This window comes from Boleophthalmus pectinirostris, unplaced genomic scaffold (genome assembly GCF_026225935.1).
Source record: "Boleophthalmus pectinirostris isolate CB_2022bp ecotype Guang Dong unplaced genomic scaffold, ASM2622593v1 HiC_scaffold_6, whole genome shotgun sequence".
Taxonomy (NCBI): Eukaryota; Metazoa; Chordata; class Actinopteri; order Gobiiformes; family Gobiidae; genus Boleophthalmus; species Boleophthalmus pectinirostris.
The window spans coordinates 39,259,099-39,277,070 of record NW_026571447.1 but is presented as its reverse complement, the minus strand read 5'-3'; the positions used below and the strand labels follow the sequence as shown (position 1 = coordinate 39,277,070).

The 17,972-nt window shown below is 43.2% G+C and overlaps 1 protein-coding gene across 1 annotated transcript in view; it reads right to left on the bottom strand.

The window, feature by feature from the left end:
* Positions 1-17,972, bottom strand: part of znf385d (zinc finger protein 385D) — a 236,581-nt gene that overhangs the window by 16,752 nt on the left and 201,857 nt on the right. Inside the window, exon 6 of the mRNA XM_055163922.1 lies at positions 10,392-10,573. Coding sequence (XP_055019897.1) covers positions 10,392-10,573 — 182 coding nt within the window. The remainder of the gene's footprint in view (positions 1-10,391; positions 10,574-17,972) is intronic.

Here is a 17,972-nt window from a genome sequence, read left to right as displayed (position 1 = left end):
GGACAGGACTATAAATACACCTGTCCTCCAGCTGACAGGGCCCAGCAGAGACGACAGGCGAGAAAACCAGGGCAGGTGTAAGGACGGGGGGGGGGGGGGAGGACATACGGCAAACCAGACTTGTTTTTTAAAGTCCGATGCACTTCCTCTCTGGACATTATGGCTGCACAATTTGGGAAAAATGAAATTGTGTTTTTACTGACAATAGATTAGACTTTAAGTAGGGCTGGGCAAAATTTAAAAACATCTTAATCACATTAGTCGCATGAGTTCTTGTGATTAAGCATGATTATTCGCATGTTATACACTAAACCAATAAATGAATTTAAAAGTAGCGTATATTGACTTTTATTGGAAATGTAAATGAAAGTGCCACATTTATTGTACAAACAGAATTTCTTTATACAGCAGCAGGGGACGAGTCTGTAAAGTCCATGTTTATACTTCTTCCTTTGGAGAATCTTACTCTTTTGTTTTGTTGACTCTTTTGTTCTCCCGGGAAAGACCCAGGACACGCTGGAGGGACTATGTCTCTGGTCTGGCCTGGGAACGCCTCGGGGTCCCACCGGAGGAGCTGGAGGAAGTGTCTGGGGTGAAGGAAGTCTGGGAGTCCCTGCTTAGAACTGCTGCCCCTGAGACCCGGCCCCGGATAAGCGGACAAAAATGGATGGATGGATGGACTCCTTTGTTGACCACTTTTAGTACAGTTTATCAGTTCCTAGAATCTAACTCAATGAATTGAATTCAAAGTAAAGTGCACGTGATCAGCAGCAGTAAAATAAAGTGTTCAGTGTAAATCTCAACAAAAAAAAAATCTAATCTAATCAAATACAGCACTGAAATGTATTTCCACTGCCAGGGCTTTAATGTTTCCTGTTTGATATAAAAATGAGAATCTCAGTCATAAACAATAAAAACAGAAACAGAACAAACAACCAGAAAACACTTTTGTGCACTTTGTCAATTCCTAGAACCTTTTTTTTTTTTTTTTTCTGCACAAAGCAAGTTGCTAAGGCATACTAGAATATTATTATTATTAAGAATGTGGCTCCGGCTTCTTGCGGATGAAAAGTGGGACGGGGGGTTGTGACGAAGAGCGATGGACGAGGCAGCGGTGCCCTGAAAGCTCCTGGTGCCCGACGCGCTGTGCGTTTGTGCAGAGCGACGGCTCGGACACGTTGCATCTCACGTGGTCGGCCGAAGTCTCGCTCCTCTTACTTCACTGAATGATTCGCCGAAAGACTCGTCTGGAAGAACTTTAAAATGAAAATGGCCGTGTAAAAGTTCCTCAGCAGCAGCACTAAGAAACTCTAAGCAAAAAACTAAAAACCAGTGAGCAACAGTTTTTAACAGCTCCTTTTACTTTTAGTTCAGTAGAGATTGGAAATTCCAGGGCTGAAGTTCTCCAAATGATTCTAGTGAAGGTGTGTGGAGTTTAAAAACACAGTGGAGCACTTCGTGTTTCACCACGTGACATCACAAGGTGGATTTTTTTTCTGTTTGAGGGAAGAACAAATGTTTGACACACAAATCCTGCATATTTAGATTGTGAGAATGAAACAAAACACAACTCCAGGTCTGTTTGTGCTGACGAAACAACACTAGATCAGAAAATAGAGTAATACGAGAATTGACCAAAAAAAAATAAAAATTCAGAAATACAGATCTAAACTACAGGGTCAGCAGCTTTTGTGCAGATTAAGACTGGAGATTTTATTGTTTGTGGAGGAATTTATGGTACTTCAAAAAGTGTAACCTTTGCGATTTGCTAATTACCTTCATTCAAATTGTGATTCGATAACAATTAATCTTTCAGCCGTAGCAGCCAGCATAATTTTAGCAACGTGGGTCGAATATCTTGCCCAAGGACACAATGACAGAATGACAGAGATCAGGTTCTAACTAGATTGATAGCACTACATTTCTGGTTGTTGGGTTAATGCTCGACACACTGCACCACCCGTGACATTTGAAATCCTCCTCTAAAGGCAGGAGCTCGAGGGAAGTCCGGGCAGTTCGGGAGCTCAAGGGAGTCCGGGCGGTTCAGGAGCTCGAGGGAGTCCGGGTGGTTCAGGAGCTCGAGGGAGTCTGGGCGGTTCGGGAGCTTGAGAAAATCCGGGCGGTTCAGGAACTCGAGGGAGCGGTTCAGGATCTTGAGGAAGTCCAGGCGATTCAGAAGCTCGAGGAAGTCCAGGCGGTTCAGGAGCTCGAGGGAAATCGGGGCAGTTCATGAGCTCGAGGAAGTCCGGGCGGTTCATGAGCTCGAGGGAGTCCGGGCGGTTCAGAGCTTGAGGGAGTCCAGGTGGTTTGGGAGCTCGAGGGAGTCCAGGTGGTTTGGGAGCTCGAGGGAGTCCAGGTGGTTTGGGAGCTCGAGGGAGTCCGGGCGGGTCAGAAGCTTGAGGGAGTCTGGGCAGTTCAAGAGCTCGAGGGAAGTCCAGGCGGTTCCGGAGCTCGAGAGAGTCCAGGCAGTTCAATGGTCAATGGTTTGATCACATCTCCCTTGTATCTGGGGGCAATTGGTCATACTTGTGTAATTAATGGAACTTTCTTATTTTGGATTTTGATCAAAATAAAGACAAATCTGAATGGTCACTCCCTAAACCCCTCAGCTGATTCATTACTCACTGCATTATGATTCATTTGCTCAATGGTAAACTTGGTACTTGGTACTTGTTTTATTTAATCAATCGCTGCTGTTTGGTCGTGACGTATGTAACGGGGGTAACTGGTATATTGAGCTTTTCTCAAATCCCGTAGGAAGAAGGACAATAACGTCTTTCCTCTTGATAAAATTCACCAAACAATCTAAATCAAACTAAATCCTCGATCTCGGGAATCGTTGACAACACAAAATCTCTGGCTCTTCGCTGATTGGCTGGTGCCCGAACTCACACTTCCGGGGTTTTTGCGAACTGTCTAGATCAGGGGTGTCAAACTCATTTTGGTCCGGGGGCCGTATCCGGCCGACTTTGATCCCAAAGGGGCCGGATCAGAAAACTCATGTCATATAAACCCCAAAATAGCAATAAGTTCAAATATTTGTGCAGAGAAACACAAATCTATTGCAGAAATCTTTTTTAATTGATGAACTTTTTCTTTTACAAAATATTATAATATTATGAACAACCTGAAACTTTAAGAAAAATGCAATTTCAACACAATGTTTTAACATTAACTTGTATGCAAATAGGAATAAGTCAGTTTTTCTTGGAAAATCCTGCACTCGGCTCCACTTTTCTCATTTTTGACAATTTGCTGATGAGGTCAAAACGATCGTCCTTTAAGAGCGTTTGGAAAGAGGCACGTCTTCATTTGTGCTGCTGTGGTGGGAGGGGCCACGTACAGAGACGCTGGAGAGACACTGCTATGCTAAGCGGCGCAGAAAATTACCAATATTTTAATAGAAAATATAAATAAAATATTTTAGTAGAAAATCAGCCGAGGGCCAGATTAAAGGTCTTGGAGGGCCGGATCCGGCCCCCAGGCCTTATGTTTGACACCTGTGGTCTAGTGAATTCTGATTCCTAATCTAGTTGCTGGAGAGAAATTAAATTGAGCGGAGGCACTAGGTGGCGCCAGCCTGGCTACTAAATCCCAGCACCTATTGTCAGTCTGCAGCCTTTCTCCGTCAGTGAATTCTGGAGAATCTGAACTTTCACAGGAGGCATGACCTGGTTATAAACTGAGAATGAAACAAACTTGGATGCATCTCTATCTGCAGGTGAAGACTCTGGAGACACACGTTCAGTTGTGATTATAAGAGTTCAGGCTACAAACAGCTCCATTAAAATCTAAATCTATAAACCCATAAATATGAGAATGAAATATGAGATCGTCAAACTGCATTGTCGTGCAGTTGTGCGGTTCAAAATGACTTCATAACACTTCTTGGAGGTTTTAGAACAGCTGTGGTTTTAAGTGAAAATCTTCCCCCGTAAGTGAAGTCAGCAGCGCTCGCCGTCCGCAAAAGCCTTTAACAAAACAGATCACGAACTTTCCCTGTGAAAATCTGCCTTTTGTCAAACCTAAGCTGATGATACAAGAGCCACCGCGCCACCGCAGAGAAATAAACTCGTACAATCACTTTCACTTGAACCATAACCCGGCGCGTTTGCAGACGTGCTGACAGAGGAGCGAATCTGACCGCGGCTCCCTCCCCCCGGCCCGGAGCGCGGAGACGCTGGGGGCGATTGGTCACGGAGGATTGGGCACACGCAGAAAATGGCCGGCGCTCAAAGTGGTCTGCGATTGACCCCCAAAGGCGACTCAGCAGATTATTTTTAGTCTGAAATCCCTGGGCTGTGGTGTGAGCGAGCTGTAGTGATCCACAACACAAACATCAAAGCTGGAGTGAGGAAACAAGCTAAAGCCGACTGCTGAGCACGGACGAAAAGTTTGTGAAAATACTCTATGAAAAAAAAACAGCTTTGCATATTTTGGATTATGTTTAAAGGTCGTATATTATGCAAAATGGACTCTCGTGAGCTTGAGACGTGTTATAATGTTGTTAAATCATCAAAAACGATTTTTTGGCTTCTATGTGACCTGTAACCGATCTTTTAATGTCAGTCTGAACGGCACAGGTCAGATTTTTTCAAATGTGACCCAGGACACTTGGATATGTGCTCCTGAAACTGATACATATCTGATCTTTTGACATGCGACTTCAGTCTGAACGGCCAAAGTGCATTCATCCACCTACACTTTATCAACAAGACACAAACGTCACTATTCTTCGCTGAAGTAGGCGAAAATTGTTAATGAACTCCGTGTCACTGAAGCACATCACCACTCACCACTCTTGGCTCCGTCTCCACATCCACACGTTCCTTTCAACGGACTGAACCACAAAACACCACGGCCAAAAACCTCGTCCTTCTCCTTCTCAATCTCCTCCTTAAAACAAGTAAGTTGTTCATGTTCTGGCTCCGGTACGAGAGGAACTTTAAAATCTCCAGGTGCTCGATGCTGCGTCCATGTTTGGACAACTTCCGTAAACACAGAGACGCTCGCTGCGGTTGACGTCGTCGTGTCTCCAGTGTCACATGTGGGACACTTTTGGGCCGTTTACTGTTCACACAGGGGATCGAATACAAGTCGCATTTAATTGGAAATGTGAACGACCTCGCAAAAACATCAGATTTCACAAAAAAATCGGAATTGAGCATTAAGCCCTGCAGTCTGAACGTAGCCTAAGGCCGGGCGTACACTGTGCGATTTTTGACCCTTTTTGAGCCGATTTTTCGCTCGTGCGACTGTTTTGGGGATCAGGCCGAGTTTTGGCTTCATCGTGTGTCGTGCTTCGTGTAGTTTACATGGGGTAAAGAGAACCAATTAATGACTCACGACCAGCTCCCGATCGACATTCGTAGGTCGCAAGAAAATCAAACTTGTTTGAAATCCAGTCGCCTCTCGTGAGGATTTCGCTCTGTTGAAGTTGTTCCACGAGCCGATTTGCCAGAATCTGGCAGACTGAGCATGTGCGGACACAGAAGTGGCTCAGCATTGTGTCTCCGCACATCTGTGGTTTTCTAATTCCGTGGTTTTCTTCTTTGTGGTTTTCTACTTCCAGAACAACAACTTTGACAACTCCGGTCGTTATGTGAACGTACAGTGTGAGCAGGCAAGTCGCATCCGAGCATCGGTTCGTTCAGTGTGAGAACATGATTCGTGAGCTGTGAACTTTTAAACCCTGTGATTTGGTTGTACAGTTTAAGCTGGGGCTGAGTCACACGACCGAAAATATCGCACAGTGTACGCCCGGCATTAGTCAGTAAAGTTTATTTATATGGTGCTTTTCACAGACATGGCTCACAAAGTGCTTCACATACAAAAGATAAGAACAGCAGAAGATACATTTAGAATCTACGGTGAGGAGAAAATTCAGTTTGTCGACTGGACAGAAGTTAGTTTGGTTGAAGACGTTTCTCAGCTCATCCAAGCTGCTTCTTCAGTTCCGGTCAGACGCTGGTGGACACTTCCTTATATCTGTCTGCAGGGAGGAGCTAACTACACTGAACTACACTGAAACTATGGCTACGTTCAGACTGCAGGGCTTAACTCTCAATTCAGAATTTTTTGTGAAATCCGATGTTTTTGCAAGGTCGTTCACATTTCCAATTAAATGTGACTTGTGTGTGATCTCCTGTGTGAACATTAAACGGCCCGAAAGTGTCCCACATGTGACACTGGAGACACGACGACGTCAACCGCAGCGAGCGTCTCCGTGTTTACAGAAGTTGTCCAAACATGGACACGAGCATCGAGCACCTGGAGATTTTAAAGTTCCTCTCGTACCGGAGCCAGAACATGAACAACTTACTTGTTTTAAGGAGGAGATTGAGAAGGAGAAGGACGAGGTTTTTGGTCGTGGTGTTTTGTGGTTCAGTCCGTTGAAAGGAACGTGTGGATGTGGAGACGGAGCCAAGAGTGGTGAGTGGTGATGTGCTTCAGTGACACGGAGTTCATTAACAATTTTCGCCTACTTCAGCGAAGAATAGTGACGTTTGTGTCTTGTTGATAAAGTGTAGGTGGATGAATGCACTTTGGCCGTTCAGACTGAAGTCGCATGTCAAAAGATCAGATATGTATCAGTTTCAGGAGCACATATCCAAGTGTCCTGGGTCACATTTGAAAAAATCGGATCTGTGTCGTTCAGACTGACATTAAAAGATCAGATACAGGAACATAGAAGCCAAAAATCGGATTTGGGTCACTTCAGGCTGCAGTCTGAACGCAGCCTTAGACTCCACACCCTGTACAGGTCAATAGGCCGAACTAACAAACAGAAACTGTAAACAAGTGTGTGTGTTAGTTTCAGAGTAGTTTCAGTGTAGTTAGCTCCTCCCTGCAGACAGATATAAGGAAGTGTCCACCAGCGTCTGACCAGAACTGAAGAAGCAGCTTGGATGAGCTGAGAAACATCTTCAACCAAATTAACTTTTGTCCTGGCGACAAATTAAATTTTCTCCTTGCCGTGGATTCTGCCTGGACGACTGAGGGATTCTTCACACATTCAAAAGTATGAAAAATCCCTCTTGGTTGAAGACGTTTCTCAGTTCCTCCAAGCTGCTTCTTCAGTTGTGGTCAGACGCTGGTGGACACTTCCTTATATCTGTCTGCAGGGAGGAACTAACTAACTACTCTGAAACTGAATATGGGATCTGGCCCCTGAATGGATTTATGCACCACACTCAGTGCAGTTCAACAGGCCAACATTCTGACCACAACTGAAGAAGCAGCCTGGATGAGCTGCGAAACATATTCGACCAAATAAACTTTTGTCCAGTCGACAAATTGAAATTCTTCTTTGCCATATCATGTCATAGCAGCACGAAACCTGAGCGGGCGGGGACACTTGTTCAAAGAGAAATGTTTTTAGTTGTTCAGATTTAAAAATTCTACCCACTTTCTTCACTTTCTTTCTCTCTGTCCCAGTGGAAGTTTTCTTAAAGCAGAGGTTCTCAAACTGTGGCTGAGGGTTCAAAAGAGCGGCGCAGAGTGTTTCAGTGCAGACCAGTTTAAGCAATGTTTTAACATGGCTTTGTAGTAAAACAATTTTAGGTCGATTCATTTTGACCTGGTCATTTTATAAGTAGCTCACATGCTGAAAAAGATTAAAGGCCCCCGGGCCGCATGTTTGACACCTGTGGTCTAGAGTTTCAGGGAGACGGCTTGAAAGGATCTGTCACCTCGCGTTGTAAATCTTGTCAGCGGGACCATTAGCAGGTTTTGGCTTGTAGACCTCAGGTTCCGGGCCGAGGTGAACGGCTTTATCAGGTCTGAGGTATCGACAGGAGTCTGGCCACGTAGGCTAAAGGTCAGCACCGGGGTCTTAAAGAGGACATGAAAAAAAAACAGGGAGTCAATGTAAGGATTTTAAGGTCAGAGTGATATGTGCTCTCCTCCTGGTGCGGGTCAGAACCTTGGGGCAGAGTTTTGGACTGTTTTGGACACAAATGACCATCTCTAACTTGACTTTAGAAATCATCGTGCAAAGTTTAGATGTGTTTCGCATTTGGAAAAAGCAGTTTTTCTAAAGACATCGCATCATCAAAAAATACTCCTAGATTTCTTAAGTTGTTTTTAGTTGAATTTCCCAGGGCCTGTTTGAGTAACACTTTATTATTAGTCTGTCTGTGTCCCCAAAGCTCAAAACGCTCTGTTCTGTGTTACCTCCTTTTACCTTCAGTTCAGTAGAGAATTATCCAAATGATTCCAGTGAAGATTTATTAAGGAGATAAACACACAAGGTCATCGCACAAGGTGACATCACAAGGTGGAACAGTGAATGTTTTCTGTTCAGAGAAGAACTCAGCCTAAATCTGCAGGTTTGTGGTTTAAACATATGAATGAAACAAAACACATCTCCAGGTCTGTTTGTGATGAGGAAACTACATTAGAACATCGATCACAAACCAAATATAGTCTCTTTAAAGGAGCTGTGTGGAAGATTTTGATTTTAAATTCCTCGTTCCTGCCGCCACCAGTAGGAAAACAGCACCAAAACCTGTTTAAATCAGCTGAACGACACGTCACAGAAACAACATGAAAACAAACTCTTGATCTGAAAAAGAACCTAAAACATAAATGATCAGAAGAACCTCGTTGGACTGAGTGCTCGGCTGTTTTATCTGCAGTGGCTCTGTGCTGAATCCGCCCTCTCACTGCTGTTTTTCTGTTTTGATGATGTTGTGTAAGCTCCATTGAATCTTTGATTTTATTTTGTTTATGACTTATGCTGATGTAATTCTCACCTGCTCCTGCGGCGGAGAGTCTCTCTCTCTCTCTCTGTCCTTGGTCGTCCTGCCGCACGAGGACATTCTCATGGCTCTGATCTATTTCTGAAATATAATTATGGACTTTGTTCTGTGGCCATGAGGGTCTCATGGGACGCCCTCAAGTAACTTAAGAAAAGTATTTAATTAAATGTCTTAACATTATTGCCTCTGTCACTTCAATTAGTCTGAACCTGTGGTGCCTGTTACAATATGCAGAGCGTCAGTGTCTCTGAGCCAAGTCTGGAGCGGCTTTGTGATATTTTAAAATAATGAATCACAGCTCAAGCGCCCTCTGCTGGTCACATATAGTTTGATGAACACGTTTTTTATGTTATAATTTGGTGTTTTGGTTCCAAGACGATTATCCAGTCAGAAAACAGAATGAGTCACAGATGAGTCTCTCGTTTGGGTTGGTACGACCTAAACAGACAAAAGCCAACACCCTTTTTTAAAACTCTTAGATCACATCCTAAAAGAGAAGTTCTCCCTGATGGGAGGCACCACCTTACAAAAACAGGAAAACAAATAGATTTGCTAATTCCTTTATTCCCTCTTCCATTCAGCTCAAAACACAGAGATTTTTAGAATTTGTTTAATTTGTGCTAATGTTCTGTTTTGGCCTTTGCACTTTGTGCCACATTTGCACCTTATGCCTCAGTTAAAGCTCAGCTCTGTTGATCATAACTGTACGAGCACTTGTGTGAAATGTGTGTGTTTTTTTTATGCTGTAGTTTGTGACTGCAAACACAACTGCCTTGGGGATAAATAAAGTTTTCTAAACTAAACAAAACTAGAGCAGCAGCTACATACAGTTCCTTTAAACCCTTTCCCCACACGTCTGCTCAGGTTAGTCCTGTGTTGAGTCTGGTGTTGAGTCTGGCGGTGAGTCTCGTTATGAGTCTGGTGTTCAGTCCGGTGTTCAGTCTGGTGTTCAGTCCGGTGTTGAGTCTGGTGTTGAGTCTGGTGTTGAGTCTGGTGTTGAGTCTGGTGTTGAGTCTGGTGTTGAGTCTGTCGTTGAGTCTGGTGTTGAGTCCTGGTGTTCAGTCTGGTGTTCAGTCTGGTGTTGAGTCTCATGTTCAGTCTGGTGTTGAGTCTCATGTTCAGTCTGGTGTTGAGTCTGTCGTTGAGTCTGGTGTTGAGTCTGGTGTTCAGTCTGTCGTTGAGTCTCATGTTCAGTCTGGTGTTGAGTCTGGTGTTCAGTCTGGTGTTCAGTCTTGGTTCAGTCTGAGTGTGTTGAGTCTCTGGTGTTCAGTCTGGTGTTGAGTCTCATGTTCAGTCTGGTGTTGAGTCTGGTGTTGAGTCTGGTGTTCAGTCTGGTGTTCAGTCTGTCGGTTGTGTTGAGTCTGGTGTTCAGTCTGTCGTTGAGTCTCATGTTCAGTCTGGTGTTGAGTCTGGTGTTCAGTCTGGTGTTCAGTCTGGTGTTGAGTCTGGTGTTGAGTCTGGTGTTGAGTCTGGTGTTCAGTCTGGTGTTGAGTCTGTCGTTGAGTCTGGTGTTGAGTCTCATGTTCAGTCTGGTGTTGAGTCTGGTGTTGAGTCTGGTGTTCAGTCTGGTGTTCAGTCTGGTGTTCAGTCCTGGTGTTCAGTCTGTCTGTGTTGAGTCTGCGCTGTTACCTGCTTGAGCTGCGTCTCGGAGTTGACGTGGACGTCGCAGATCTCGCAGTAGAAGGTTTTGTTCTGAAGTCCCGTGGAGGATCCGGGCACGGGGCTCAGTTTGCTCTTCACTCCGGCTCGAGGGAAGGACTTGATGGAGCCCAGGCCGCTGCGCGCCTCCAGCATCGTCTTGTGCTTCGTACCTGCGCCACACAAAACAAGAAACACTGTCAACAACACGGCGCTTCAGTTCAACCAGCCTGGTCGACAAACAGGGTTCCCACACAAGGCCTGAAATCATGTTCCAGGACTTTTCCAGGACAGTTTTAGTCATCAGAGAGTCCACTGGCCCACAGGTTGGAGGTGTGATTCCAGTTTCCATGTGCACTGGTGTATGAATGTGTGTGTGAATGTGTGACAAAGACGGCCTTTGTCCCCATTTTTTCACCTTAGTTCAGTTACATCTATATCAACTAAACAGCTAAATAATAACTATCCCGGGTTTGTTTTATTTAGTCTTTGTTTAATTGATCACATTCACACAGTTACTTTAAATTCATTTTATTTGGTTATATCCCTTCATTTTTGTTTAAACTTACCACCTTTACCTGTGACTCCACATGGTCTGGGAACAAAAGAGGGGGCGTGTCCTTTGGCAGCCATATTTATAGGCTCAGGGGGAGGTGTTGGCCCAGACCATGTGGAGGGAAGCCTCGGAAATGGTTCTTTGTTTTATCAAATGGGTTATTAGAATTTTGGTTTCAGTGTGTCTAGTTAAGTTGGACACTGTTCAGTTTAAAAGGGGGATTAGGCTTCAGAAAATAATTGAAGGCAGCACCAGTAAGGAAAGGAAATTGCTACAGTTTTCCCCGTAAGTTGGTGTGAACCCAGGGGGAGGGACTTCCTCTCTGGGGGGTATATAAGTAGAGGCAGTTTAATCAGTAGGAGGTCACCATCAGTGCAGCCAGGTGCCTGCGGGTATTTTCTTGTGTTGCGTTATTTTCTGTTGCTTTTGTTTAGTTAAGCACAGTTCTTTTTTGTAAATATGTGAATAATTTTGCCCACGACTTGGAAGGATCCAATAAAGAATTTGGTTTGGTGAAGGACAACTTTGCACTGGACTCTCATTTTGACCACTTGGGCCAGCTTCCCCACAGAATGTGTGTGTGGTTCCTTGATGTGGAGGACATGTGTGAACCCAAATCACTTCAACTTCTTTTAAACACGCAAAAAAAGGTACTTGGTCTAGAATTGCACTTGTAACAGAAACAGACCGGTCCCGCCGAGGTCCCGCCGAGGTCCCGCTGAGCCGCCAAGATGAAAGAAATCTGGAGAGAGTCTGGGATTCTCCTTCAGGTCAGAGGTCACAAGTCATAGGTCATTTCCTGCATTTTTGTGGATTTGAGTTAAAAAACAAACTAAAAACTGCTGCTTTTTATATTTTATTAATTATCTTTGTATTTTATTTTGACTTGAACATTTGCATTTATACTTATGTCTTTTTTGACACCTGTCTCTTGCTTTTTTTTTTTTTTTTTTTTTTTTTTTTTTTTTGCAACTTATTTAGAATTTATTATTACCATTTATATATTTTTTCTGTGATGTGTGACTCCTGTGTCCAAATAATTTCCCTTGTGGAGCAATAAATAATAAATAAATAATAATTTGTCTAAGTCTAACAGGTGGAAGTAAAAGTTTATTCATTTATCCAGTAAAACCAAACAATTCCTAATGTGAAACCAGTGTTGGGGAGTAACAGATTACATGTACCAGAGTTATGTAATCAGAGTACAAATGATGAGTAACTGTATTCAGTTACAGTTACTGTTTCAGTGAGTGGTAATTGGATTACAGTTACTTTGTTGAAATAAATGGATTACACAGCAGGATTTTATTGTTTTCACATTTGGGACTAAACCAGGACTAAACCAGGACTAAACCAGGACTAAACCAGGTCTAAACCAGGACTAAACCAGGTCTAAACCAGGACTAAACCAGGTCTAAACCAGGACTAAACCAGACTAAACCAGGTTAAACCAGGACTAAAACCAGGACTAAACCAGGTCTAAACCAGACTAAACAGGTAACAGGACTAAACCAGGAAACCACAGGACTAAACCAGGACTAAACCAGGACTAAACCAGGACTAAACCAGGACTAAACCAGGTCTAAACCAGGACTAAACCAGGTCTAAACCAGGACTAAACAGGACTAAACCAGGACTAAACCAGGACTAAACCAGGACTAAACCAGGTCTAAACCAGGACTAAACCAGGACTAAACCAGGACTAACCAGGACTAAACCAGGACTAAACCAGGTCTAAACCAGGACTAAACCAGGTCTAAACCAGGACTAAACCAGGTCTAAACCAGGACTAAACCAGGTCTAAACCAGGACTAAACCAGGTCTAAACCAGGTCTAAACCAGGACTAAACCAGGACTAAACTAGGACTAAACCAGGACTAAAACTGGATTAAAACAGAAATAAACCAGGACTAAACCAGGACTAAACCAGGACTAAACCAGGTCTAAACCAGGACTAAAACTGGATTAAAACAGAACTAAACCAGGACTAAACCAGGTCTAAACCAGGACTAAACGAGGTCTAAACCAGGAGTAAACCAGGTCTAAACCAGGTCTAAAACCGGATTAAAACAGGACTAAATCCTGCTGTGTGGACGTGTTTTTTCTTCTATCAATAATATTTTTTATTTGGTTCAGTAAAGTCTGGGCTTTTTATTTTCTTTTATCAGACAAAACATCTTATGTGAAGATTTCCTCGTCTTTGTTTCTCTACAGCAAATCAAGTAATCCAAAGTATTCAGATTACATTACTCACTTTAAGTAATTTAATGGATTACGTTACAAACTACATTTTGGGGTGTGTAATCTGTAATCTGTAGGGGATTACATTTTAAAAGTCACCTTCCCAACATTGTCTGAAACTCAGCTCCAAATTCGTCATTATAACTGCAGCATCGATGAGCTTCATTTGACTGGATCTGAACGCTGTGGGCGACGTCGCACTCACTTATCCATGTACAAAGAACTGGACTAATACAGTAAAACAAACTGTGGCCTTTTTAAAATCATTTTCCATGTGCTTTGTCTGGAAAACATAATTATTTTCCAGGATTTCCAGAATTTCCAGGACACATGGGACCCTGAGATAAACCTGCAGATTTTGTCTTCAACCCAAAGGCGTAATTCTTGGTTTGAATCATTTTGTGTGAATCATTTTGATGGAACATTTGGAGAAAATAATCAGAGAAACAGGAGAGTTTGTAAAACATTACTTTTTCTATTTTATTTATTTATTTATTTGTTGTTGTTGTTTTGAATCAATCCACCAAAAACTAAAATATTCCAGTTCCAATTTTAACCAAAAATCTCACAAAGCGTGCACCAATTATAGCTCACTGATTGCAACAATTTGCGTTTATTTTGGCTCGGAAAATGTTCACTTTCTCCACACTTTGTTCGTCTCTTGGCTTTTGGTGGTGGGATAAATGCCAGATGCTTTCTCCTGGCAACACTGGGTTTAAAGTTATTAAAAATAAAAAAAATGTAACACACACACACACACACACACACACACACACACACACACACACACACACACAACTTTTACAGAAGGCAAAGTGGGTGAAGTGTCTTGCCTAAAGGGCTGTTCACACCAAAACGTCAAAAAACGTTTTCAATATAAAACCAAAAATAAGAAAAAGAAAAAAACAACATTTTTTTTCACTATTTGTCTCCAAAACCAAAATGAAAAAACAGATAATGATTCGTTTTTTTCAGTTTTCGATTTTGTGTTTAAATGAAGAATGGAAAAAATAGATAACGTCCGTTTCCTGTTTACGTGACTTCTGTGACTGCGATGTCGGACTTTTGCACTGCATACGAACTGAACCAGGACTGATCCAGGTCCAGGACCAGACCGGGACCAGACCAGGACCAGAGTGAACTCTGACCTTTGACTCCGAGCCTCTGCAGGGTCCGAGCCTCAGCTTCGAGCTCCGGCTCTGCCATGGGCTCTGAGCCTCCGGTCTGGTCCCAGCCTAGTCTCGGTCTCAGTCCTGGTCGCAGTCCCGGTCTGATCCCAGTCTCAGTCCCGGTCTGGTCCCGGTCTGGTCTCGGTCTCAGTTTCGGTCTGGTCCCGGTCTGAGTCCTGGTCTGGCTCCGGTCTGGTCCCGGACCTGGATCAGTCCTGGTTCAGTCCGTATGCAGCGCAAAAGTTCGACATCGCAGTCACGGACGTCACGTAAACAGGAAACCGTTTTTTCCATTTTTCATTTAAACACAAAATCGAAAACCAAAAAAAAAAACGAATCATTATCTGTTTTTTCATTTTGGTTTTGGAGACAAATAATGAAGAAAACTGTTATTTTTTCAGTTTCTCATTTTTGGTTTTATATTGAAAAACGAATGAATGAATGACACATGGATTTAGAGACGACCAATCACAGCCCGGTTCGACGTGTAGTTACAAAATTTCGGAGGTGAACGTCGGTCAACACAGACACTCTGCAGAGGGGGTTCAAGGTGACGCAGACTCTCAATTTGATGCACGACCATAAATTTGGCTTTAGTCACTCCCCCTTCAGAGCATCACAACACAATCAGCTAATCCGCTAAAGAAACTACTGATTTGTTAGGTTGTTGTGTACAATTTTGTATAATGTTTTTATTTTGACAGAGAATTGTCTTCTTGGCTGACCGTGAAAAGAGTTTGAATATGGCCCTGGAGAGATCACTAGATTACTCAAACATACATGAATGACTCTAAAACCTCTGCAGACGTGTTTTTGATGAGTGAACAAAGTTATAACATGGTAAAAAGCTCCAAAAAGTTGTTTAATACGACATTACAGAGAGAAAATAGACCTGGATTAAACACTGTGATTGAGGACAACAAAAATACTGATTTAGCATGAAGTTTTTGGTGTTTTTTTTTGTAAGAATGGAGTTTCTGTGGAGCCCTGGAGCAGCAGAGTTCCACCTGGCCTGACCCCATGACAGAGCGAGTCCTAAACGGCCGTAAACATCCTCATAAAGATCAGAGCGGAGCCTGGAGCCTGAGGTCGGACTGGGAAACACTCCGGAGCTCAAACCCCATCAAACCTCTGACAGGGCTGAGGAGGAGGAGGAGGAGGCACGCGGCGAAATGAACTCCTGTGAGCTTTAAGCTGTGTTCGAATCCTGTTACCTCCTCAAAAACAGACCTGGGGGTGAGTTTCTTTAAATCACACACGTTTGAGTAAGTCTGGATTATTAGTCTGTCTGTCTCCAAAGGTTAAAACGCTGTGTTCCTTCCTTGTGATGATCTGCAGATCTGACCTGTAGCGCCACCTGCTGAGCTTAATGCCACACTGAGGAACATTCCAGGCGAAGCAACAACCTCTTCACGGAGACGAGAAGAGTTACACAGTGCACCTTTAAAGAGTAAAAGTAAAAATAGCTCAATGATGTTCTGTCTTTCTGTATTTTCAGTGTGGTTTGAGTCTTACAGAGCAGGATGTCACTGTATGAGTAGTTCCCATGGCGACGCAGGTGAAACGTTTATTTTCGCGCGGCGCGTACAGGGAACAGAAGTCGACTTTACCCAGTGTTCCACAAAGACACACTGTTCCGTCCTTTTCACGGCCGAGTCCTTTGTGTGGGAAGTGAATGCTCTTAACCGACTATTCAACCATTCAGGTTTTGTAAAGAGCCTCTGGAACCTCTCCTGGGTCTGACCTTTTACAGTTGTGATTTGGAAGAGCGCATTCTCTACTTCTGACCCAGTTTCCAAACAGTGAACCAATGAGCTTCTCGGGTTTGTCACAGTCACTCAAAACGGAAAAGCTTCTAACATTATTAAAGTGTTGTTTGTTTCTTCCCCTTTAAACCACAGACTGTTGGGGTGTAAAGGTTCATGTGTTCGTGCTGAACGTGTCGTTACGGGACGTTTAGTTCGGTGCAGGGTTGTGCAAGAGTGAGTTCGCGCCTTGACTACGTCCTTATAAACCACGTGAATCCTCGCAAAAATACAGTTGTCGCGCCACGGTCCTCACTTTCGCCAGCATGAAGCCCTCCAACACCAGTGACCTCTGACCCTAGTGAAAGTGTATTTTCAGTCACTGGGGCACTGTACCTGCAGCAAATAAGATAAGATAAGATAATCCTTTATTGTCTCCCATGGGAGAAATTTGCCTTGGGACAGGGGGTAACATGTTTTATCAAAAAACAGGACAACACAACACAAAGAAGCACATAAACAAACACCATAAAACAAAGTAAATATGAGACCAGTATGACCACGAGTGATGCACCAACAGGACCCTTAAATCATCCTTAACAGGCAAAACTAAGCCTTGCATTCTTCTGTTCTATTAATTATTGCACATTCCCTAAGCCTATGTGTAGTTTTAGTTATAATTATTGCACATTCCCTAAGCCTATGTGTAGTTTTAGTTATAATTATTGCACATTCCCTTAGCCTATGTGCAGATTTAATTATTGCACATTCCTTAAGCCTATGTGTAGTTTTAATTCTGCACTTACTGCAAACAATGTGGACAAGTTGTTTTTTCTGGCCAAAAATCTGAAGAGTGAGTAAAAGTTCATGCTGGAACTGTTAGTACTGCACTTTACTTTTTGAAAAGTTTTGGGAGGGGCCACGCACAGAGGCGCTGGAGACGCTGCTGTGCTCAGCGACGCAGAAAATTAACAAGATTTTAATAGAAATTATTATTAAAATATTTTAGTAGAAAATCAGCCGAGGGCCAGATTAAAGGTCTTGGCGGGCCGGATCCAGCCCCCGGGCCGTATGTTTGACACCCCTGGTCTAGACAATCTCTACGGAGAAAGAAGCAGGTGGGGAACCTTAAGGAGAACAGTTACCCTTTACCAAAAAAACATAGTGATCTTAATATTAGTCCTCACCGCGCAGTTTACTTTTTACATTTCTTTCACAGAATCAGTAAATAATCACTGTTTAAAGGTTGTATGGAGGATTTTTTTTTTTGTTTCAAATTGTCAATGAAAGTTTAAAATACCATTACAGAGAAGCAGCAGCCTTGTAATTATGATGACCAAAAAAAAAAAGAACGAAAATCTATCAACTGTGGATGTAGTGAGGCCAGAGAAACATCAGCCAATAGAAAACGAGGCTCCCTCTTTATCTATTGGCTGTTAGGTTGTCAATCAAACTCCCTATGTTTCTAGTGTAACTGACTCACCGGCGCGGGGATTATGTGGTTTATGCAATGGTTCTTAGAGACTTTTTTAAACTGTAGCTTCGTCGTAGTTCGCACAAAGTTTGTTGCGATGGCGGACGAGAATCCACGACCAGTTCGCCGCAAAAGAAAGTCCGTTTTTGAGGTCGCTGAAAGAAGAAGAGAAGGGGAAAAGGAGCAAAGCCAAACTGAGGTGATTCTTTGAGATTTCTTCCAGCGATGGCGCGACTGAAGCAGACGAAGGGTCTAAAAACTGACCTGTCGGTCGCTAAATTATTTCTAGACAGGTCACTTCAACAGTAATTCTGAACACACACTGGCTGTAAACAAGCTTTCTAGAGTAAAGCAGTGGAAGGAGGTGTTTCTACTGAGGGAGCTGTG